The following is a 25,976-nucleotide window of genomic DNA, read 5'->3' as shown; positions in this document are numbered from 1 at the left end:
ACTAATAAACTTCTTACAATCCTATATTTGCACAAAATGCTGTCTTTTGCCTGAATTCTTTCCCTTGAGAAACCAGCAGCCTCGGAATACCATCACATCCGGTAACAGAATCTCTCATCTGTGACTGTTTCTTCTCCGTAATATCCATGGTTTCTCCTCCTCCTACCCTCCATTCCGAAGTCCAGGCCATGACACCGATGTCCCTGGACCACTTTACTTTCTCCCATTGCTTCAGTAGTTTCCTATCTCCTCTAGCACTTTTTCCAAGTATGATCCACTGTCTAACTTCATCACAATCACCTGGAGTTCATATTAAAATTATAATCCTTGGATCCAAACCAATTAGATCAGAATCACTAGTGGTGAGAACCAAGAAATCTGCATTTTATTTATTTTTGTTTATTTTTTATGATCCTGGCAAACTTATTCAGCTTCCCTAAACCTTAGCTTACTCAAAATGCAACTTAATCTAATTGGATTAAGTGATTCATGAATCAGGCAGTACCCCATTTAGCAACCAAAAGGGTGCTCCTCAGGAATCTGCATTTTCACAAGTTTCCTGAGTGATTGTTATACTCTGTAAGGACAGAGATAAAATACATATCCTTGGCACAGCATACAGGCCATTTGTGTCCTGGACTCTGTCCTAATTAGCTTGTCTTTTAACTCTGCTTCCATGCGTTATGTTTCCAGTCCTCTATTTTCAGTTTCTAGAAATATGCCTTCCCTTTCTGGCATGCTATCCCTTCCCTTGTTCACACGGGAACTCTTAATTACCTGGGAAACCTGTCTTTATCTCAGCTGTGCACTCATAAAATGTTTGTATTCTTCTGTAATAATGCTTATCACCTTGCATTGCAACCAATGTTTACACATCTATCATCCCACTAGATAGGAACGACTCAACGACAGGGACTGAGTGTTGGTCAGCTTCTAAATCCTGTAGCCGACACACCTAGGCACTTGATACAGACATGGTGATCATGAAAACTCTGCCCTAGGGAAACAGCACATGAAAAAAAGAGGGTATAAGGGACAGAATACAGAAGGTGAGTAATTCTGTTCTGCATAGAAAACTCACCATCAAACCCTTATATTTTCTTTTACCTTGTGACACCCAAACACAGCCAATCTAAGAGTAATTTGAGAAAACATACCATATATGTTTATTTTCAAAATCTGGGTTTTCATGTATGAGGTATTATAATTGAATTAGTCATCTATATTTTTTAATTTTCTGTATATTATAATATTTTGACATCTTAAAAAAACAAACAAACAAAACCAAAACCAAACAAAAACAAAAAAAGAACTTTCTGGCTGGAGAGAGACTGTTCCTCCCTGGGCTAGCCAATTCTTGGAGATAGCAAAGGGCCCAGCCAGAAGCAGGTCTTTGCAATGCAAACTAAGCAATTTAGAGCCCTAACCCTGCCCCTTGGCCCATGGACTCCAGGAGACAATATTCCTCTGCTTTAATCATCCCAGGGCCAGGTACCAAGCAGCTAGGGACCATCTCTACCGCCCAAAGCCTGCTTAATTATTCAAACTAGCCAACAGGAAGCTGTTCACCCTGCCCTGCCTTGCCTTTCCCTTGGAAACCCCAATAGAGACAATGACTCGGGTTCTCTCCTCATTTTTGCTTCTTCCTGACCCAAACCTGGTGGCAGTGCCCCCTATGTCCCTGTGGAGCATGCTGCAGTTTCCTCTCTGGGACCTGCGAGTAAATTCTATTTCCCTTTTACATTCTGGTCTCTTGAATGTCATTCACTCTGCTCACCATTCACCGCCATAACTTAATAAACGCTGTCCTGGGATAACATGAAATATAGATAAAACATATTTATAAGACATTTAAAATATAACTATCCTACTCAAGAAGTCAGTTCAAGCCAAACATTTCTTTTGTACTTGGAATAATCTGGAGGCAAAGACTCCCGGAAGGCTGATTGCTTTTATCTCAAGAATATTCCCTGAATTCCTGAGCAATCTGTCGTAGGTTATTTCAGTTAGGATCATCTTGGCCTCCAGCTATGGGATTTACTTCTTTTTAATTGGAAACTGATCAATGTAAATGATTTTGTAGGTGACCTGCTGTCTCCTGTTTGACTCTGAGGGGGTGGTTTGCCTGCCTACCATGCCATTGTGGGATGGGTGACTGGTGGCAGTGACAGGGAGGAACTAACCTGGACAATCCTGGTCACAAAGCTGCTGCTCCCACTAGAAAGAGCAACTTGTCCTATCTAGGAAGACTGTCCTTCCAGGGGCTTTTCTATCCTATCCATGAACTCTACCAAACCTTCAAAATTATTTCAAATTCATTTGAAAAATATATTGCAATATCTCTAGTTGACTTTACGTGGTTTACCAAATAAAGCTTGAATTCTATGTCCTGGTATTTGAAATCCTTTCAAATGTGGTGGCAAACTACATTTCTAGCCCTCTCTTCCCTTGTAGCCTACACCCAACCCTCTGCTCTAGACCAAATCTGGCTGCAGATCAAAATCACTTGCACATTTTTGAAAAGAGAATCCTGGACTCCATCCCCAAACTGAGTCAGTCTCTTGGAGTGGGGAGAGGACCTGGGAGTCTGCATTTTTGTTCGTATTATAAAGAGTACCTATAAATTGAGATTAAAAAGACGAACAACCCAATGAAAAAAATGGGCAAAGAACACTACAAACAAAATACAAATGCTCCTTAATTATATGAAAAGGTGTTCAGTCATACTTATAAAAAGAGAAATGCAACCCAACACTACCATGTTTCACATACCATGTTGGCTAAAACCATTCACAAGTTTGATCACACACTCTGTTGGAGTGTTTTGGGGAAACAGACACTTATACATTGCTGATGGGACTGCAAAATGATACAACTTGTATGGAGAGAAAGCTAATGATAGCTACCAAAACTAGATACATTTTCCATTTGGTCCAACAACCCTACTTTTAAGAAACTACTGTACAGATACACCCACATACATAGAATGGCAAATGTACAAGGTTATTAACTGTGAAATTGTTTATAACAAAATACTAGCAGCAATCCAAATGTTTATCAACAAGGGGACTGGTTAAATAAACTATGGTAGAAGCTCACAATGGCTTAATAAAAAATGTGAAAGATCTCTATATACTCATAAGGAAAGATCTCCAGGAAGCATATTTAAGTGAAAAAAGCAAGTAGTATATACAACACGCTATATATAATATACTATATTTTGTATAAAAAGAAGGGGAATATAGGTATTTATAGTTATTTGTATTTTCATAAAGAAGCACTAAATACACTAACAAGAAATCATAAAAATACCTATGGGAGCAGAGAGTAACGAGGTAAAGGCCCCAGAAATGGGAGTAAGACTTGTCTGTGTGTGACCTTTTCATGCAGCTCTGACTTTGGAATCCAAAAAATTTATCATTTCTTTTCCAAAAAAAATTAAATAAAAGCAAAAGGTACCTTGATAGAGTCATCACCTACCAGAAAAATCAACTCAGTTTCAAGTTCCAGCCATTAAATTTACTTTTCAAAATTCTCTGATATTTACAATACCTCCTCTGATGACTGCAACTGGAAGAGCTTATCCTTCCAACACATTCTTTAAATACTTGTTTTGTACATTTGACCTATCAGGCACTTTACACCCCTGGATTGTCATGGGCTGATCTTGACACTGATACGCTTGCTGTTAGAGGCAGCGAGGGCAGTGGAATGGGATGGCTGAACAAGTTAAGGTACAGGCTCTCTAGCCTCTAGTGCATAGAATGATTGATAATCAAAGACTAAATAAACAGACAGGGACACTGCAGCCCGTGTCAGGAAATCTGATCTCTCACACAACCTTCCTCTCAGCACAGAGATGCAGGGCCTAGAGACAGCAGCTGCCACACATTGTCACCACTGATGAAAGGAGGGATTGGGGCAAAGGGTCAATTTTTCAGGTGTTTTTGAGGGAAAGCAGCATTTTTGCATTGTTATGGATCCTGATAGTTGTGAGGTTTTGTCCATAAAAAACAATTCTCTTCAACGGGATCAGAGATAGTATTTTAGGCTGATTATATTCTATCATATTCACTTATAAAAATTTTTTTTAGAAATTTACCTTTGATTTCCTTACTCATATGAATAGGGCATTAATACTTTCTCTCCTGTTTGCCACATTCCACCTCCATCAACTTTTCCACCTCCCCTTTTATCACGTACCCTCAAACTCCTCTACTTTGCTAAGAAAAAACCACACTTGCGGCATTTCCTCCTCATTTCTATTTTCATTCTGCAAAAGTGCTTTTAGCCAGCAACTTCTTCCTACCTGATAAACTTTGTCTGTAATCCATCCTCTTGACATATACACCAATATTCTTATCCTAGATTGACATCTGAAACACGACTAACAATTAAAAACGCCTTTATGTGTTAGGTCATTCGACTCTCCCGTATATATACTCTGGGTTGCCAAAACCACATGGGCTTATTATTCTGCATTAGAATTTGTACAAGCATGAATAACTTTTGTTGGGCAATGCCTGAACTCTCTGGGTAAGTTTCCTGGTATTTGTAGGTTCATCATTTATAGTTCAAATACATTTAACAAGATGGACCAGCTGGGAGGACAGCCCGTACTGTAGCTGGACGTGGGCCTCTGTTTTTAAGGCCCAGTAAAATCTGAAAGAGTCAAGAGTGCTTGATTTATTTTTAAGGAAATTCAGGCCATCTGATAGATTTCCAGCTGAAAATCGGTCAAGGCTGGAGTTTGGTTTACTGAGACCATGGAGAATGCCAATTCCTGTTTTCCCATGGCTGACTCTCAGTCTTGGCTGCAAGTACTACGGCCTTTCCCATAAGGGTAACCTGGGACATGACACAAGGACAGCAAGGCCTTCCAGGAATTAGATGAGAAACAAGATAAAAGGCCCCCCAAACCATGCCCAAGCTGCCATTCAGTAAGAGGCAAACATCCAAATCACAATACCTGATTTCTAGTAGAGAAAAAAAAGACCTCAGTCCCTCTACAGTTCATATTCAATCCAGATGTCTAGAAAACAGCAGGATTAATGCTAAAATTTTGCCAAGGCAGCACCAGATGCTTATAACAGTTGGAACCATATAGAGGTTGAGGTGGGAGATATAATGATTTTTCCAAACTTCCCTGAAATAAGGAATGAGAATTCTTTATGTGAGAGTTGGTGGGTAACACGTTTGACACCAGGAACACCTGGTGAAGGAGAGCTTTCATCACCAGCCAGCACCCGTTTCTACACTGGATTCAATACCTACTTCCTCGCTAGACATTTGGATTATAATTGAACTCACTGAAACGGCTCATGCTACTATTTGAAAATTCAGGAAGCAAATGGTTGAATCCCAGTTAACCACTGAACATGTGGCTTTGTAGTATTATCACCAGGAGTGGGAATGCAGCCTGATGGTGAAGAGCAGTTGTGAGGGTTCACTGTCAACATTCCATAATTAGCAGAAAGCAATTGCAAGTAGTTTTCAGTTATAGGTGTTGTACTCCCTGTGACAGCTCACTGATCTCCAGAAGCTTGCCAGAACAAATGGTGGTGATGGTGACCACAATAATAGTACGTATTATGTGACAGGTATTTACACACATTACCTTATTAAATCCTCCCCGTAGACTGTGAAATACATGTAACTGTGTTCTAAGCTGAGACTTAGGAAGTAATTTGCCCAAGGTCACACAACAAATAAGTTGTGACTGTGGATTTGAAGTGGTTTATTTGACTCTCTAGAACTTCTTTTGTGTTTTTTGTTTGTATTATTATTATTTTGGTTAAGGTAAGGACACTCTTTTGTTGTTGTTGTCCCCCCTCCCAAACATACACACAGCATATCCACACACCAATCACCATTCCACAACGATTTATAATGGGACATTGGAAAAGATGCTATTTATTTTCCTTTGGAGCTATGTCAGGGGAAGGCAGGCTAATAAAAGTAGAGAATGCATAACTGAAACTTCATACCTGAGTAAATTCTAGAGACCTGCTATACAATATGTACCTATAGTTAACAATACTGTATTGTGTGCTTAAAAATTAGTTAAGAGGGTAGACCTCATATTTCGTGTTTTTACCACAGTAAGAAATATGATTTAGAAAGTTAGACCATATTATAAATCAAATTGACATTATCATGACATAACTACAACTCATATGTGTTCAATTATACCAAGATCACAGGACAGAAAAATCTGTGAGATAATGTATCACATGTATTGAAGTTAAATGTTAACTAATGGCGAAAATATTTTATATTCTTCAGATGTTTGCAGATATAATATAATTTATGAAAAATATGCAGACTATGCAAATGTTGGAATATGAAGGATTTTCATTATAGTTTAAATTAGAATAAAAAAGTAGAGAATTCATGTAAGAAAAAAAGGTTTTGTGTGTGTGTGTGTGTGTTTTTAATATAAAGCCCTAGAGATGTAATAATTATAAAAGAAATGGGTGGGTCAAATTTGGGGCTTCTGACTATGAGGCCTAACTACTCACAGAAAGTCTTGCAATGTTCCCAGGAGAACTGCAGTGAGTTAGATCTCAGTTGCCCAATGCTGAGCTGTATGCCTCAAGAGTCTCACATGTATCATTAATATGAAAAATTGTGAAAACTCTGCATTCAGCCAAATTCTTCTGCTCTCCAAAAGGACTTGGGCACAGTTCAGTCCATATTTTCAGTGACTTTTCATTTGTCTTAACAGCTTCTTTCAGCCCTGGTGAATTCCCTTCCCAGCCTTGCCAGAGTCAAGTATTTCCAAGGGTCTGGCAGGTTCCCACATATCAGTGAGTCGCCTGTAGCATAAAGGCTGCAGGAAGATCACATGGTGTTGCTCACTGGCAAGAAGACTCAGAATCCAGAAAGAAGTGTCTGAATACCTCTCTGGCTCTCCCCCGAGTGTATTACTTCTCTTTTTTCTCTACCTTACTGACTTTCAAACCATAGAGTGCTTGCATATTTTTCATTTTAAAGTGCAAAAAACAAGCCAGAACCATCTGGAATGGTTATGTAAATAGGCAAGCAGACTGATGTTTGGTACCATGAGGAAAGAGTCCTCTGGATATCTGAATTTTCTTTTTGATTCCCCACCTACTTCTCCCATAAAGTTTGTCCCACCTTAGCTATGAGGAAAACAATAATAACATTAAAATATTTAAGAGAACCTAGCTGGAAGTGGTCGATTTTCATGGAGCTGTTGTTGACAGGACCAAAGATGGTGATCACGGAGATTTTCCTGGTGGCCATCTTGCAGAAACTTTCCAGATATTCATCTCGCTGTTGCACATACATGTTGTTCTCAACCTTAGGAGTGGTGATCAGCTGGAGGTGAGTGAAGGCAGGTAAATGTTAATTAACAGTAATAGTTTCACACTGAAGTAAAATACAAAGGGGTGATTTTGAAGGGGGGTAGGTGGCTTGCAGTGACCGACACCTAAACTAAATTAAACTAAATTAAGCTAAGCTAAACTGAACTACACCAGACAGTTTCGTTGGACAGTTAGCATAATCAGGGCCACAAGGGGGTCATTTAGATAGGGCTTTTTTTTAATGGTTTCAGACAACTTATACTTTTCTACACATTTCCATTATTTACCTTTCTTACTAGTCATGTGTTGTGGTTTTCTCATTTCTGAACTCCACACAAGAATACTTATTTTGTAAGGTTATTGCATAAATACTTGGCATGTAAAACCTGTTCAATAAATGCTGTCTTCTTTCCCTCATTTTGATCTTTATTACGCTAATTTGCTGCTCAGATATCCATGAACTGAGTGGTTACTACAATTATTTCATGTCTCACAGGGTTGAGAGAGTTTCATAGCCAGGCCTTGGGCACTCTGGATGGCTGATGTCTGCAAGGAACACTGTCTATTCATGCTTTGCTGACTCATTGGTTTGAGGCCAGCATTTGACTACATTCAAATTTATCAGCCACTTTTTACTTACCCATCTAATCTTATAAAATAATTCTGAAGCCTGTCACTATTAGCTTGGATTTTTTTGGAGGGGAAGGCACCATATTGTAACCTCTTCCAAATTCTTTTTCAAAATGGTTAATAAATCTGGTCCCAACTTGATCTTGCTGTTTATTTTTCTCTGTCAGAGATATGTTTATGCTTCCTGCAGGCTTTCCCTTCTAAGAATTCTCTATGCTTGACAAAATACTATCCCTCATGGAAATCAAGATGTGTTCAATAGCTTTTGAGTAGAACATTAACAAAGATTTTCTGGAATGAAGTTATTTTTTTTCTCAGATCGTTATTTATTTTAAGTAGACATGATTTCATTTATTGTTGAATTTGTGTTTATATGCCTATTCAGATGGACAAAGTGGGTAGGAAATGCTTGTTTTAGAAATGTAATTTCCCAAGAGGAAAAATAATCAAGTTTCCTCAAATTTATTCATTGATTCATATTTAGCCTTAAAAAAATTAATGTGGCTATAAAAAGAGATGGTAATGGTATTTTTGGTTTGTTTGTGAGTTTTTAATTAGCTGTCTGACATTTGAAAATATTTCTTTCAGTTTTTATGGTAGCCCAAATCTTGGAGTTTTATTTTCAGTTGATGTGTTTTATGTTTATCTTTCTGGCTGTTCTTTGTTTACAAACACACTACTTTGAAATAAATAAAATGAATGTTTAAATAAGGACACAAAGTAGTCAAAAACAGTTAAGATTTACTGGTAATGATTTTGGACTCCCTATTCTAAATGAAGTATAAACCCATACTTAGAATGTATTTAGAGGTGTCTCTAGGGCACAGCTGCCCAGATGCTAAATGACTGATAATTACCTGCCTCTACAACTTCAAATCCATACATAGACTCTAGTTCCTTCATTGCATATTTTGCCGTGAACCCTTAAAGTCCATGAACAGACCATGATAACAGGATTTCAAGAGTCCTCAGAGCTCCCTCTGATCTTTTTCTTCCCCTTGTACATAATTGAGAATTTCAGACAATATATAATCATACAGAACCTCATTCTCCCTTGCCTGGAAGCTTCTCCCACAGACCTCTGAATATGGCAGTCTTAGGCTATGGATACTCAGTGGGAATCACACTTAAATATATAAAGAGCTCTGATGTTTATTTTCACCTTGAGAGCTTTGCCCAAGGATACCTTAACCCACCATGAGGTGACATTCATTTTGCATGACTGATTCCTTAGCTACCGGCATTCAGTGATCTGACCCCAGGGTCTTTCTTGCTAATCTTTACTCCTACTTTCCCTTATGTGACCTCTTCACCCTCTAGCCAGACTATTCTAAATTATGAAATGAAAGGAATCTTGGCATGGTGGCACAGAGAAAGGGTGATTATAGTCAAAGTTAGAGGGCCTGGCATTTTAATCCTTGTGCAACCCCTGGTAGTCACGTAGCTTTACCAAGGCCATGTAACCTTATGAACCTTAGCTTTCTCATCTTTATAATGGAACAACTTCTCTGACAACCTCATACAGTAGTGAGAATTGAGCACAAATAACTAAATAGATGTGTGTAAGGCTGTGTGCCCCTGAGTACCACACATGCCTATCACCTCTGAATAGTTCACCCACAGTCCTTCCTCTGCTTTGGCTCGCTCGTGTCACCCCTCCCACCCCAAAAGCCCTGCCCTCCCCTCCAATGCATCTGAATGTGAGTCATTCTTCAAACGCAGCATCTTCCTTAAAGTCTTTTCTAGCCCTCAATGATCACTTCTTCCCTTTAATTACTGTTGTTATAGTTTGCACTGCTCACTTGGAATTTATGTATTTCCTTGATTTACTATTATATTTTATGTTTATGTCACACCTCCCCAACTAGAGTGTAAGTTCTTCAAAGCACTGAAGCCCTAGCCCCTCCCACTGCTGTGCACATGGTAGGGAACAAACACTACCCACATGCTTCAGGCTACATGGATCACTCCAGCCAGAGGAGAGGAGAGGGGCTCAGGAACACAATGGTCCCCCACCACAAACTTGTTGGTTTAATCTGCTCCTCAAGTTTGCATCAGGGAAAGTAGAGGAGGCTGATCCTCTGAACATATTTCAGGAACTCTTTCCCTGTGGATTGACATCTCTGTCCCATTCATTTTCTAGTTTGGCAGTATTTCAAACCGTATTTAAAATGGTAACCATTTCCAATCCCCTCTTGCTAAAAAGAGCGTCCTGGAAATCCTCAGTAAACATTATTGTCTGCTACTTGATCTCTTCCCAGTTTGGTAGCAATAAATCAGGGCATGTCTCATGAATTTAGAATTGTGTTGTGGTTCTTTTTTATGTTTCTGTTCCCAGTGTGTTGGCACAAGGCACCTAAAGAGTATTACGAAGCCAGTTTGCATAAATAAAGGGAGCAAACAGGAATGGGAAATGCTAGGGGGAAAGCATTTTAAGTCTCAGATTATTCTACATACAGCGTGATTTTTACAGATTCTGAAAAATAACATTCAAGCTAGTAGTCTGCCACAGTAAAACAGAGCTTTATATCCTTTTCTAAAGTTCCATAAAATAAGTAGATTATTGTCCCAATACCCATATTTTTGAAGTAAGGTTGAAAGTATTAACCCACTTGAATTACAGGAGATTCAGTCTCCAAAGAATGTTTAAACTGGAAGTCGAATCTCTGCAATTCAGCGCTATGAGGCCTCTTGACAAGTAGGTATGGACTAGCTCTCGGGGCACAAAATGAGGGCTTGTCAGCTTAGTGAGAGTCCAATGTATAAGTGATAAACAGCTTAGCTGTATTCTCACCATTGTCACCCCAGACTGACATCAATGAGTCTGAGGGATTAGGTTCACTGGGATTCAGTCACTGGGATATTGCTTCTGACTGACTGCCGGGAAAGCCAGAGAGTTGAGGTGCTGGGAACTAGCTGAGTATTGAAAGCAGAATCTCTCCATCAGTGCTCAGCACAAAATATTGACAACTGCTGTAGCTTACCATTTATCTGAGTAATTCAAGGTTGAAAATGAATTTTTAAATGTCTTTATTGATTATCTATCAGGATAATTTATCAGTTTCTCCTTCGCTTTATGGCATGTGCCCCATATTCACACCCACAGGAAGGCAGAATGGGGGAGTGGCTTGAGCACGAGCTTTAAAATCAAACAGACCTGAGGTCTAATTCTGGCTTTGCCACGTATTAGCTATACACCTTGAGAAACTTCTCAGCCTCTCTAAGCTTCTGTTTCCTTGTCTACAAAATGGAGTTAGTAGGTCCTTCTCCATAGGACTGTTGTGAAAATTAAACCACACAATGTTGGGAAAAGCCCCTGGCAGGATGTGTTCTTTTCTTCTGACAGACTGAGAGGCAGGGGGTTTGAAGGATTGACCTTTGTCCTAAGAACAGGACACCTGGCTCCTCCTGCAGCTCCTTTGAAGGGCTTTAAGATGCTGTTCACTCAACCACAACCTATACCACTGCTGCCAGTGTTTCTTTAAGTAACTGGTTAAGTAGAGGTTATGTAATGTTTTCACATCTAAAGAATGATATGAATAAATGCAAGTAACAGAGGGCTTATGATGAATTGTAGTTGGGCACCAGGTTACTGAAAAATGGGAAAGAAGAGCTAAAAGACCTACACAATTTCTTGGAATGCAAACCTCATTTCAGTTTGAACGCACTGGGTTAGGCTGAGGCCAGTAGGAGGTATATGTTGTCAGCTGTACTGGAACAGCTTGAAGAGTGCTAAGCCTTAATGAATATTAATTGAATCACTGAACTTCCTGAATAACATGAGCCGTGTTTAAGGGGGAAATGATAAATGGCACCAACTACATCTTTCACCCAGAAACACAAGTCTTCTGTCTTTTCTCTCCACCTTTTGATATTGTTATCATGTTTATTTCATCTTGTTTTTTTCTAATCCATTCTTATTTTGGATATCATTAGCTTTTCAGAAAACACATATCTGATATGATCATCAGCTAGGCACATGTCGAATTGCAAGACTGAAACGCCTCTTGTTGGTACTTTCTGTTTAATAACCAACCTGGTTCACTCACCAGCCCCCAAGAGCAACACTGGCACGAGCAATCCCAGCTGGTTTCTGTTTTGCCTCACATGACATCAGCAGAAGCTGTCATTTGAGTTTCATTTGCTAGAAATTTATGATCAGAGATACTGTTAAAAGCAGAAAAGACCCAGCTGGGCTTTCAAATCCCTCTAAGGGAGTGGAGACAAAGAGAGCAATAAAAGGCATGACTAATAACAGGGATACAGTATGAAAACCCTTTTCTTTTCACTCACACACTAGGGTAATGGAAGTAGTTACCAGTTAGGTGCACAATTACAATCCTGACATTTTACCCATCATTATTTTTCCCCTGGTTAAAACATGACTGTGAGGAACACTTTGCCTGCTTGTTGGCTAAATGGCCAGGGTCGGCTGATGTGCTTTAGCAAGCTGGACAAAGTCCCAGGTACTTAGGAAGAGAGCAATGGAGCACACCACTAATGATGTCCCACAGCCCAAAGAGAGCAGTTTTTCCTCACGGGTTCTCTAGCAAATACTCAAGTACCAAGCAGAGTTCTGCTCTGAAATCAGTGATTCTTTTGGTTCTGACTGGAACATTCCCATTTAAATTTATGTACTCTGGGGATAACTAAGTAGCTGTTAAACTACTCTAACAGACAGCATATCCTTTGCTAACCTAAGTTTATATAGTTACTTTAAGGTTCTGGTTAAAAACAAGTAACAACATACAAAAAAATAACACACACACACACACACACACACACACCTGCAGAATCACAAAAAAATAACACACACACACACACACCTGTAGAATCAATCAAAACTTAGGCTTTGTTCTAATGCATAAATACACTATTGATGGAATAGCTAAGAGAATTTGGGGATATGCCCCATCCATGATAAATACCACAAGGGACTCTGCTCTGAATAACATTTCAAATGAACATTTAAACTTTCGAAACCACTAAAGATAAATGGACACCAGAGTTGCTCTGGCTCAGATCATTAATCCAAATTTAGGCCAGATTGGAAAAACTAAAAAACCTTCTGAGAAATGCCTTGAGAGAAGAATGCTTGTCTCCTTTGGTGGTGGGGGTGGGGGTGGGATGCAGAGTGTGGAGTCATCTTGTGCCTTCAGTAGAATAGATGCTGTCCTCAGTGGCACAAGATGGCTCCATCACACCCAGGTATCTGAGAGAGTCATTCCTGACTCATATTCCCCAACATTAATGTACTAACCTTTTTCTCTGAAGTTATTGTATCATATTCTTTTCCTCCTTGACAGCCTGAAGTAAAAATGATAGCATGAAGAAGCTAGGGGTAAAATCTTGGAAGGGCACTAAAAGAATGGGCAAGGAGACATGGAGAGGAGAAGAAGCCATTCTTACATTGCTGATGAGAACTGCCCTTACATTTAGGATGGGACTTATTCCTGTTTAAAGCCTTCCTGGGGTTTGAATAGATAACTGGTATCATTCTTTGGGTGGTGGCAAGTAATGGCCAAAAGAGAGAGCTACTGAAATGGACCTGTGACTTGCTCAATACTAGTAGCACTCAGAAACAGGCAAAGTGAAAGCACTTGCCTCTTTTTTTATACACACACATACTCAGGCTCATTTTATAGAGTCTCAGGGAAACTGATATTTGGACTCCAAGTTCAGATGTGTCTAGCGTATTGGATATTGAAACAATTAACCCAGTTCCCCACACTCCATCATTTTGGCCTTTTACTGATAGTTGGGCAGTGATGGAAGAGGCAGCCTTTAAGAGGAGAAGATTTCAGCCAGCTGGTTTTAAAACCATTTGTGAGGGTCACATCATGGAGGAAACTTCTCCACTCTCAGTCGTACCCACTCTCCACCCAGGCTGCCTTACTTTCCTCTGTGAGGTTTCCCATTGTTGATATGGACCAAATTAAGGGGGCATAAGAAACCTTATTTCCCCTATACACATGCTTGTAGTTCCTAAGCTCATGAAGAGAAAAACCCTTTTCTTAACTTGTGACCAGAGTGAGTCAATGCATGCCATTTCAGGATCTCCTTCATTCTTCTTTTATTCTTTGAATGGAAGAATAAGTAAAAGGGAGCTGTATCAAGAACTATCCCTTGGAAGAGAGAAGTAAGAATAAGGATGGGTACTGATGGATTTGGAAGAAGCTGACTACAGATGCTTCCCTGGGTACATGTCTAAGGTCCCTTGACAATTGACTCTGAGCCTGTGTGGAAAAAAAGTGCATAGGACATCTGAATCCAAAGGAGCTACTGGCCTGGCTGCCCTTTCTTGACACACCTCCTGATCGTCTTGACATGGCACAGATTCCGACACGCTCTGCCATCCAGCCATGTGATTTTAGAAAAATAACAACCAAATATTAACACGCCCTACCTCAGCCCACAGAACAATGCCAAGGAGAAGATTACTTACAAGGAGCCTTCGTTTGCCTTCAAAGGAGCCCAGCAGGTCAGTCACCAACTTCTTGGGATTCTGAGTGAAGTGCTTTGTGGTGGGTTTCAGGTAACCATCCTGCTCTGTTTTACCTGCTTTTTTCTTCTTGTTCTTTTCTTTCTCCTGCCTGCTCTTTTTCTCAGCCTTGTCCTTCTTCACTTGCTTTTCATTCTTGAGTAACTTGTCTGCTTTCTCAGTCTTCACCTTTTTTTTCTTCTCCTTCTCAGCTTTCTCAAGCTTTTCATGCTTTTTAGACTCCTTTGCTTTGGGGGGCGGTATATTCCCCACGTGCAACTCCTCCTCCAGCTGAGAGGCAGTAGGCCGGCTGGGGTCATACTTATCCTCATACTCATTGCTAAGAATTTTGTCCTGGGCCTTCTTTTTGGGAGGTTTCCCCTTTGCTGGCTTGTGAGGACCTGGCACCACATTTGGGTCCCGGTGGCCATGCTCCCGCTTGTCTGTGCGGTTGTCCCGGAAACGGCCTGCCACAACCCTGGTGCTGTGCTCCGACGTGGGAGTGGGAGGGGCAGCCGTGAAACTCTCGAAGCTGGTGGCCTTGCTGGGCCTTCTGGTGGTCTGTGGCCTCTCCCTGTGCTGCTCCTTCCTGGATGGAGGGTAGAGATTCTCTGAGACCACGGACCCCCTGGCAGTGGTCACCTCAGCTGTTGCTGGAGGCCTGTGGGCATCTGAGGAGGGGTGCACCCGGGGGGTCCAGGGCCTCTGGGTGGTTGGAAAGGCCATGGTGGTTGTAGGTCTTGCTGCTACAGTTACCACCCGAGAGGTGGCCCGAGTCACTGTTGTGACTGGAGCAGGAGGCAGGGTGGTGGCCCTTGGGGTCGGAGGAGGTGGCCCGGGAGCCGCCTTGGTGGTGGCAGGTTTTCTCAGCACCTTCACCCGACTCTCTCTCGTGGGTGGAACTTGTGCTCTTCTCAGGTCTTCTTTCCTCTTCTCACTGCTCAGGCTTGGCTTTCCTGCTCCTCCACCATTGTTCCCCTCATCCACTACCTGGCCCTCCACCCCCGAGGCCTTACATTTTTGGACAAAACCCTTCTGCCTGATCTTCTCTATCCTGCGGATGGGGCCCTGGTCGATGATCTCGTACATGGCCTCCAGCCTGACCGGGTAAGGATAGCGCTCCTCTACCTGCAGCGTCTTCTTCAGCAGCACCATGCCGAACTTCCCCTTCTCCAGCTTTAAGAAGCTCATCAGCTTTGGGATGAGGGTGGGGTCCAGGGGCTGCTCCAGGACCCGGCCCTCACTGGTGATCCTCCGCACTTTGCCCCCTTCCTCGCCGGCCTGGTGGAACAGCACTATCTGCTGGATGTGCCGTTCTGCCAGCTCACAATACACATCGTCCTTCAGGAGGCTCATCATGAGGCGGTAGTAGCCTTCCGAGGCATGAGGGGCCGAGATGACCCACACACGATTCTTCCCTGCAAAGCTGGCAAGGATGTTGGGAGAACTGGACCCAGAGGGGAAGCGCAACATTCTTGAACGAGCTGAAGACCCCTCATCTCGGACCATCTCACGGGGAGAGCTTCGGCCTGTGGGTCTCCGCTCAGATCTCAGCAGGGCCCCATTGATGCCCAGCGGGGCCCTCGGGGCCTTTTCGTGGGCTATTCTCAGCACCGGCACACTGCTCCTTCTTAGGGGAGGCTGAAGGTTTGGTTCTTCCAGAGTGGTTCTCTCAATTCCCTGAGACCTTCCCGTGTGCCTCAGAAATCGAGCTGGCTTTCTGTTGACTTCAGAAACCAGAGGTGCTTTCCGCCCTCCATGGCTCCCTCTGTTCATGGCATGGAGGTGGGGTTCTGAGCCACACACCAACCACATTGCCAGCAGCATGGTAAAACTAGGTCCCATTCTCCATGTCATTGTGCAATCCACTTTGGGAGGCAGAAAAATCAAAAGACGAAAGGGGTGGGAAAGGGGGAAACAGAAAGAAAATTGTTTAATTGCAAACAGAACTGGGCATTTTCTCTTTCTCTATTTTGGCCAAAGTTTGGGGGAAAGGGGTGGTTAGAGAAGAAGAAGGACAGAGGTCAGGGAATGGAAAATAGGATGAGATCTTGTAATTTTTAAGCCCCTGTAATTTGTCAGCGCTTAGCAGAGACAGTTACATTAAGCAGGGAACCCAACTCTGTGCCCCATTCAGCATGCTTTCACCCTTTCAACTGGCTCTGATGCTCCAGAGAAAATGCACACTGAGCATATTAATTATGACAACATTCCCATTTCATTTCTTCAAACAAGCAACAAAGAAACAAACACCAAAGACAGAAAGGATTACACACTTACATTGTGGCTCATGGAGATGGAATGCAGATGGTTTAAAGAGCAATCTGTAGTGTGGTCCCAGGACAGTTTCCTAGATGAAATACTTTAACTCCCAACCCTCTTTCTCCTTTGAGAGGCTGGGGTGTGCTGCAGTTCCAGCTCCCAAAGTCGCCTGTCCTGACCTGAGGGCTGAGCTGATTTCTTCTTTTATTTTTCTGGCTGTGTCTTTTTACCTTCTTGACAAGTAGGATGAGGTGACAGGAGCTGTCCTTTGCATCTTAAGTCTTTGCATCTCCATTTTTCTGTAGTTTTTCTCCGTCTGGTGTGTCTGTGTGTGCCAGTCCCCTGTGCCGACAGACAGGACGCCCCTTAAAGTGGAGCCCCAGCTATTTCAAAATCTCACTCTTTTCTCTCTTTAGAGTTCCAGGAACCTTCTTATCACCCTTTCCCTCACAGTCTGGCTTATTCCCTTTGTTTCCCAGTGTTAAAGCACTGGGATTAATATGTTTTCCAGGCTGAGGGAAAACACAGGAATGTGATGTTGAAAAAGAGCTTTTTTTTTTTTTCTCTCTTTTTCTATGCCTCTCTCCTCCCTTTATTTCTCCCGACCTTTTTTTTCCTCCTCTTTTCCTTCTTTTTCTTCTTCCTCTTGCCTGGATTCAGTCCCAGGAATGCCAGGACAACCTCAGTTTTGATCCAAACCAAACTCACACAACAGCAGCCACTGGAAATCAAGGAAACTTCACTAAGAATTTAACAGATCAGCAAAACACCGCCTCCTTCCCATTTCAGCACGTTGAGAGTGGACTCGGTGAGGAGGGAGAGGGCTTTTCTTTTGGTGGGGGAAAGTTTTGAAACACTACCTATCATCATAAATCACTTTAGAATAGGATGGCTGAGGACTTAACCCCTTCCATACCGAGTAATCAGGATACTTTCCCTTCCTGTCTATACTCATACTGCACTCTGGAAAAGGAAAACGCTCAGATTTCTGCATCTGCTGCTTGGTTTTCCGAGAGACAGATATTCCTTTGGGTCAGGGTGCTTGGCTATACATATACAGACAATATATGTATTTATAGTTCCATGTATACATTTTTATCTCTTTCTGCCTGCTGCATGCACTTAGCTTGAGGTTGGAAAAGCCCATGGAAAACATGACGGGGTTGTTTTTATTTTATGCTAATTGGAGATCATATTACTGTGTTCTTGTTCCTAGTTTTCTCCTTGGCATACAAGGAAGTTGGTAAAAGGTTAGAAATGCAGGCAGTGGCTGCTGTCCCCCTGAGACTGTAGTCAGCCATTACATCAGAGGAAGGGCATTATGATCTCCAGTTCGGGCTCTGGCTGGAGATGGTAGGCTAAGACCTTCTTTGGAGGTGTTTGGAGTTTCTTTGGGGGTAGAGGGAGGAGTGTAATGCAGTATTTTGCTCTCCAAAAGCTTCAGGTATCTGGAGGGCTTTAGGCAATCCTCAGAAATAGCCATATCAAGTTCCAAAGATGAGACTAAGGCATCTCTGTGTGTCTACCTCCTGGACCTGTCATGGGGTTTCAGCTTTTCCGGGGGTGGAAAGGTGCCTCAGGTTATACAGATATTTCTCCCAACTTCTCCGAGAGAATTCAATTGGTTTTAATTGGCAGAGACAGTGGTGAGCCAGAGTTCTCAAAAGGCTCCTTGCAAATTAGACCATGCCCATGGCTACCCTCACTGGATAAAATCTGGTCCCTAGTTGCTACTCCTTTATCAGCCCATTTCCAATGGGTCATTTGCCGTTCCTTCACATAAGTTCCCAGCACTGAATTGAAGACCTGTAAGGGTGTTGAGTGTAAGGCTTAACCCACAGCTTGATGACCAAGGAGTGCCAAGAGGAAAGATCCTCCTGTGGAGCCCTCACAAATACTTGTAACTACAGTAAAAAAGGTGGGCTTTAGACAGAGACCCTCTGTCCACCAGACTCAGAGAAGGCTTTTCCTTTCATAGGCTTCACCTTAAGTGGATCAAATACCTATGCTGTTGGGCAGTCCTAGATGGTATTTCCTTTCCCAAATCATAACGTGTTCCATGTTATCCCTTTCAAGGCCTTTCCCTCCCTTCTTTTCTGTTTCTTTTGTCTCTTCCTTACTAATAACAACTACCATTTATGGGACATTTTCATGTGAGGCTCTGGGCTTAGCACTTCCATATATTCTTTTAGCTGACCTTCACAGCATTACTAAGAGACAGGTAGGATTATTCCCATTTTATAGATGAACAAACTGAGGCTTAGATAGTTTAAATAAATTGCCTACTGTCACACAAATGGTAAGTGGTAGTGCTGACATTTGAACCCAGGTTTAGAAGTGTCTACAAAACATTGTATTCCTGTCTCCCACTTTCATTTTCTTTCCATGCCTTCTCTTTTTCCTCTTCCTTTAGTTCCTAGTTCCTTTTTGTGTTTCCCATATTCATAAAAGAGTCTCATTTGTTTGCTTAATCAGAGCATTTATACTTTCAGAATTCTACTTTTTGGAGTAATTGTGTAATGGTACTTTCTACCTTTCTTAGTAGATCTTTAGAGTCTTTTATCCTTTTTTAAAAATATCACATGGTTTCCACCAATCTCCCAACGATGTGTACAACATTCCCCACCTGTGCACTGGTAAGGATGAAATATTGCCACTTTAGCCACTTGGATTTGACCCAAAGGGGAAGCCAGCCTAGCCTGAGCTGTACCCCGTCTTCCTGGGGACCTCAAGCTTTATTCCCTTCTGTGAGATCCAGCCACTAGATGGCGCGCTAAACACATATGTGGGAGAGGACCTAATACTGCCACCTCCGTGTCTCCCCAATGCTTCCCCACCCCCTAGGACACACTGGCAAAGTGGTGCTTCTTGTGCCTGATCCTCAGGATTTTTTAACCTCAATGCCTAAAGCCTCCCCTGGGACCTCAGAATCCTGTCCCCTCCCCCCGGGGTCTTTTCAGTCCAGCGAACACATACCTGATAAGAGCAATGAGCAAGTTAGCATCCACCCCTTCCTGGAGAAGCCCATGATGATATATAGTTTGTAATGATTCTCAATTACAAATCTAGTCCATGATTTAAGAGACCTGTATTAAAAAGTCCCTCACTTAGATCTTTCCAATTTTTTTGTAATCTAAAAAAGAAGCATTAACTAATTAGGAGAGAAGAGCCAGAGATATGAGAGACAATGATTTATGTTGAGTCAAAGAAAGGTAAAAGAAATACAATTCAAAAGTAGCTTTTAGAAATACTATTTAGGAATTCACTGACAAGAAACTGCCTGACATCGGTCGCATAGTAATTTGGAGGGAAGAAAGAACAGAATATGCAAAACAGAATTGCTTTAGAGACACTGGAATAGGTGGTAGTTGTTTGATGGAAGTCAGTGTATATGTAAGGAGGCGTCAGAAGTGGGTGTGTTAACTGATCATACCCCCACTGACCTGGATTCAGCAACCTGGGACTAACAGTCAGGGAACTATGTCGTCCCAAGCACCCTAGAGAAACCATGGTTTGTGTCACATGCATTTGATTCCCTCGCACAGAGTAACACTCAGGGGGTATTACTGAACTGGATTCAAAATGTTCTATTGCTGAAAAAAATCATATCCTGGCTCTGGGTGGTGAGCACACAATATGATATATAGATAATGTATTATAGAAATGCACACTTGAAACCTATGTGATTTTACTAACCATTGTCACCCCAGTAAATTTAATTAAAATAATAATAATAATAATAATAATGAGGAAATGAGGAAAAAAGAAAATGGGGGGGGGGGAATGTAAGCCCTTCAGTGTGGTTTTCGAGGGAAACCACCTCTTATGCTCTGTGATAACCTGTTCCCCCAACAGGAAAAATAGTAGAGCCCTTTTCTCACACTGTTGTGGCAGAGACACAAATAGTCACATTGAGGATAAATGCTACAAGCTTTTCCTTTCCACTTGCAAACTTTAATCAATGTTCAGTCTTAAGCCACACTTATGTCCTTCAGAATAAAAAAAAAATTCTGTTTCTCAGTATTTGCATAGTAGGACAAACTAAAAAAATAAACAGCGAGGTCAAGGGGAAAGCCCACAATGACTGCTAACTCAGGGTGCTTCTGCAGCTGGAGAAGCTCTGAGAAAGGGTAATCCCCAAAACAAACACACTGAAATTGTCTCTGAAATGTAAACAAGGTCACATGTTTAATCCAAAATTGAAGGATCTGTATAATTTTAAAAGAAATAAATAAAAATAAAAATTACCTGAAAGAATAGTGGTCAAAACTATTGGGAAAAATGGTTTTAATATTCTTTTTTATTCGTTTATTTTTATTTAAAGTTAATTGAAGGAAACGTGAAGGTATTGTTTTCCAGGTGGAAAGTTGTTTAATTAAGAAAATGTCAAATCCTAATTAGAGCAAATTGAAGACTCTTACCAGAAGGTATTAAGAAGGTATGTAAATGACCTAAGGGCTCATTTAAAATTTTTGACATAGTGATTTAAAGTTCAGATTTTTTGGGTTGCCAATCTATGTGAGTAAACTTCTAGGTATATCAATTTACAGCTTGGGGAGTTCGTTCTAGACTGGGAGGAGGTGGACAGCCCTGGGTTCAAGGTCTTAACCACTGGCCATTTAATGCATACAAAATATATCAATCAAATTTGAAGGGGAAAATTTTGATTATGCTGCTCTCCATCCTCTTAGACATAGCCAAGAAGAAAGTCATGATCCAATTTATTTCTCCCTTCTCTCATATGTTCTCCAAGAGTACAGACTTTGTACCAGGAATGATAGAGAACCAGGCAGTCAGTCTCTTCCCTTTAGAAGCTCACAGTCCATTGGAAAAGAGAAATAAATATTAGTCAATTGTACTCTCTGCAGCAGCACTGCAACTTTCTCTTCATGTAAAAAGTCAGTGCTGACAATGGCAGCAGCCAATATGCACAGAGTCCATTCATGTCAGAGACATTGCCTCTTTGTTGGAGGCAGAAAGAGGCTTCCCATTGCAGCCACTGTTTGGTATCTGGAAAATCTTGTGGTGTGTTCTGTTGGCTCTAGAGTCCTTTAGAGTCTATAAGACTCTAAATATTGTGTCTGGCAGGATGTGCTAGGTTGCCTGACAGTCCTTTTATCCTCATTTCCTGGTCCCTATTTTGACTCTGTCTTCTGTGCTTGCCCTACTGGGATTGCGATGTCTTTCACTTGTTTTGCTGTATTGACCCTTCACTCCAGGTTTTGATTGCATCACTCAGAACATCACCTTACATAATAGGATACCAATTTATTCATTCAACAAATATTTATTCAGTGCAGGCATTGTTCGAGTCACTGGGGATATAGCAATGAATGAGTTCCTAACCCCATGGAACTTATAGTCCAGTGGCAGAAAGCAAGCCATAAGAATATGAACAAATAAATGTACTATATCTAGACATGTGCTTGGAAGGGATTTTTTAAAAGGGAGAGGAGAAAAAGGTGAGGGGAAAAAAATGAAGAGAAGGCGGCCATTTTAGATAGGGGTCAAAGATAATGGTCCTAAGTAAAGCTAAGGAGGCAAGTAACTCAAGTATTGGGGAGGGGAAGAACATTCTAAGTAGAGGGAACAGCAAGTACATAGGCATTGAAGCAGGGATTACTTGATAAGTGTGTCCCAGAAGAGTGATGCTGAAGAATTTTAAACAAGGATGTGGCAAGAAAGACCTGATCTATGAGTTAAAGGGCTCACTATGGGTATCATATGGAGAATAGTGTATGGGGGCAAAAAAGGCAGTGGGAAGATCAGTTAGGAAAATAATGTACTAATAAAGTGAAAGGTGTGATACCTTGAATTTGCGTGCCAGTAGCAGTGGAGGTGCAGAAAAGTCATCCTCTATGGTATATATTTTGAAGATAAAGCTGATATGAGTAGTTTGGGGCAGAGACAATCAAATGTTTTGTTTGAAAATCCTGTTAGACATTCTGATACAGAGGCTGAGCAGGCAGTTGGTACATGAGTCTAGACTTCAAGGAAGACTGGGGTTGGCGTTATAAATTTCGAACAATATTTAAAACATGAGGCTGGAAGAAATCACTGAAGGAACGAGTATAGGTGAAGATGAAGCAAACTCCGGCCTGGCATGCAATATTTAGAAGGTAAAAAGAACAATAAAGGATGTGGAGGAGGAGCAGCTATTGTGGTAGAAGAAAGGCAGAAGCCCATGGTGGTTTTCACTCACCCACAGCTTGAACTACATGTCACCTCTGACCCTTTCTTTATAAGCCCGTGCCATACATGTCTACATTCAGTTCATTGCTCAGTGTCCAGGCTCTGTACTCTTTCCACAAGGTTTTCCCAAAACCATTCCCCTTTCTCTAGGAAGGTATTCTGTAGAGCATCACTCTTCTGATTATTTTGTATTTCAAATATGGGTCTTGTTACTCCAAGATCTTTAAGCTACTGAGAACATGTAGCATACAACTACGTTGACAAGGCTAGCCTTTGGTAGTATCTGGTCACCCCCTCTTAAATAGCGTATTTCTTCTTTCATTTACTACTACTTTTCTCTGCATTGTTTTTCTTTAGGGTAGTTATCTCTCACCAATAGAACGTGAGTTCCATGAGAACACAAACTTACATTTATTTTGAATACTTCTTGATACCCTGCATATAGTTAAGATGCAAAAATTATAAATCCATACCAACCAAATACAGTAAAAAAGAGAGATTACAAAACCCCAGAAGGCAACCTAACTTTGACTTATCACTTTAAAGTTACTAGCACCAGAGAGTTACTTAATCTCTATTTATTAAATAATACTGTGTTTCCCTGAAAATAAGACCTAGCTGGACAATCAGCTCCAATGCATCTTTTGGAGCAAAAATTAATATAAGACCAGGTATTACGTTATATTATATTATATTATTATATTATATTATATTATATTATATTATATTATATTATATTATATGACCGGGTCTTATATTATAGTAAAATAAGACCAGGTCTTATATTAATTTTTGCTCCAAAAGACGCATTAGAGCTGATTGTCCAGCTAGGTCTTATTTTCAGGAAAACCTGGTAATAGTAGCACCAGAAGACTTAGCACTATAAATCATCAAAATTAAACATTCTAATTGCATTGAATTATGGAATTATGAAACTGAGGCAAAGCATTTTATGTAAATAATTATAAATCTTCATTTTATTCATTAATTCATTAAAAAACTGTTTACGAAGCACATTGTATGTATTGGACATTATTCCAGTGTTGGGGATACAGCGATAGATTAGAAGTTTGTGTTCTTATGGAACTCACATTCTATTGGGGAGAGATAAGTACACTGAAGAAAAACAATGCAAAGAAAAGTAGTAGTAAATGAAGGAAGAAATACACTATTTAAGATGGGGTGATCAGATACTCCCAAGGGCTAGCCTTATCAAAGTAGTTACGTGATACATGTAAAGGAACATTTGGCATATCTTAAATTTTGTCAATTCTTCAACCTTTGAAGTTAGAGTTCAGCTTTAATCATAGTCTGAAGTCTCTAGGAGTTGAGTCTATTGAGTGAGGTAGATGATCAAATTGTATAATTCTGGCTGAGGTCAAAATAATACATGACTACAAAGTAATATTTCCTGCATGGTTCATTAACTAGCTTTGGAGGAAATATGGAAAAGGAACTTCAAAGTTCTCTGAGTGTCTGGCATAGAATAAGTATTTATTATGCATTTGAATAATTGAAACATTGCTATCTAGTTCCCCAAAATGTCTGCTTTGAGGTCAGTGATATTAATTTGAACCCCACTGTTTTTTTTAAAAAATAACAGTCACATTAGTTTGTAATCACATCTCAGAAAGCTCTGTTTAAAAACTATATTGTTGTAACTTAAATGCTTTTAACTGAAGTCAGTTGCAAAAATTCCAGAATAAAGATCAAATATAATGTGGACTTCAAAGTGAGTTAAAAAGTTCAAAGTAGAATTCGTTCTGAATATGTTAACAGGTAACATTCCAAAGTTTTAAATGTTATTTTTATTTAAAAGTTAAGCATGGAAAATAAAGGCATGTGGACCTTTTACAAATAATTTGTGATGGTGGAAATTGACAGAAGCCTTGGCATTAACTACTGGAAAAATTCAGAGGCCATACAAATAAATGTTAGTAAGTAACTGCATCAAAATGAGATAAACAACTTAGATTGGAAAAAAGAATTCCTGGTTAGAGAACAGTCCCATGTTTGGAGATTTCATTCATTTATTGGATAAGATTTGTTTTGCCTATAAGAAGACAGCACAAAATTTGCAGTCAAACAAACCTTTGATTGGAATCCCAGGTTCGTTCGTTGCTCACTAGTTGTGTGACTTGGGCAAGCTGTTAACTTCCCTGAACCTCAGTTTCTTCATCTACAAAAATATGAATTTTTTTTTTATATAAATAATAGGGTTAATTTCTTTTTCTAACAATGATTTTATTAGCATGCTTCCTGGTTCAAATAACAGAAAATCCTGCTGTAAACAACAGGCAATTTGTCAGCTCACGCAAATAAAATATCCCAAAGTGGGGCAAGTGTCTGGATTGATTTTGTCTAGAAGTTCTTAATCTTCTGTTTGTTTATTTCTTTATTGTGGTAAAGTACATAACATAACTTTACCATTTTAACAATTTTTAAGTGTATAGTTCAGCGGCCATAAGTGCATTCACATTGTTGTGCAGCCATCACCACTGTCCTGCTCCAGAATTTTTTCATCTTCCCAAATTGAAACTCTATACCTATGAAACAATAACTCCCTGTTCCCCGCTTTCCTCCATTCCTGGTAATTACTATTCTACTTTGTGTTTCTATAAATTGGATTGTGAATGGTTATTTTTAATGTATGAAATGTGCCTACCACAGAGCTAATACTCAGTTAATGGCAGGGGAAATGGTGTCTGCACAAGAGCAGTCATAAATTCAGACTTTTTCCCTGAGGCTAATGAAACAACATAGGAAGGAGCTAAAGGCTGAGGTACAGGTGCTAAACGCCAAACACAAAGATAATGATTAAACATTAAAAAGAGATTCACCTATTAAGTATTTCATGCCAATCTGTCATGAAATCAAAAGCCAGAACAGTGTTTATACGTTGTGTCTCCTCTTGGTTCTCACCTCTGTGGCTGCAAAAATCTTCTAATTGGTCTTCTCACCAACAGATTCATCCTCTCCAACCTATTCCCCAAATGGCTGTCACTATAATTTTCCTAAAACATCAATGTTTCATTCCTGCTGCAAATTCCTCAACAGTGAGCAGAGAACTTCCAAGAGAA

At 40.6% G+C, this 25,976-nt stretch overlaps 1 protein-coding gene across 1 annotated transcript in view; it reads right to left on the bottom strand.

The window, feature by feature from the left end:
• Positions 1-17,505, bottom strand: part of CCDC80 (coiled-coil domain containing 80) — a 37,389-nt gene extending 19,884 nt beyond the window's left edge. Inside the window, exons 1-3 of the mRNA XM_019734879.3 lie at positions 16,723-17,505; positions 14,407-16,310; positions 7,188-7,344 (exon numbers count right to left, since the gene is read on the bottom strand). Coding sequence (XP_019590438.3) covers positions 7,188-7,344; positions 14,407-16,299 — 2,050 coding nt within the window. The 5' untranslated portion in view covers positions 16,300-16,310; positions 16,723-17,505. The remainder of the gene's footprint in view (positions 1-7,187; positions 7,345-14,406; positions 16,311-16,722) is intronic.
• Positions 17,506-25,976: the final 8,471 nt, after the last annotated feature.

The sequence above is a fragment of the Rhinolophus sinicus genome, chromosome 17 (assembly GCF_057876585.1).
Source record: "Rhinolophus sinicus isolate RSI-liver-muscle chromosome 17, RSI-T2T, whole genome shotgun sequence".
Taxonomy (NCBI): Eukaryota; Metazoa; Chordata; class Mammalia; order Chiroptera; family Rhinolophidae; genus Rhinolophus; species Rhinolophus sinicus.
The sequence above is the reverse complement of the archived record's forward strand: the minus strand, read 5'-3'. Positions and strand labels throughout refer to the sequence as shown.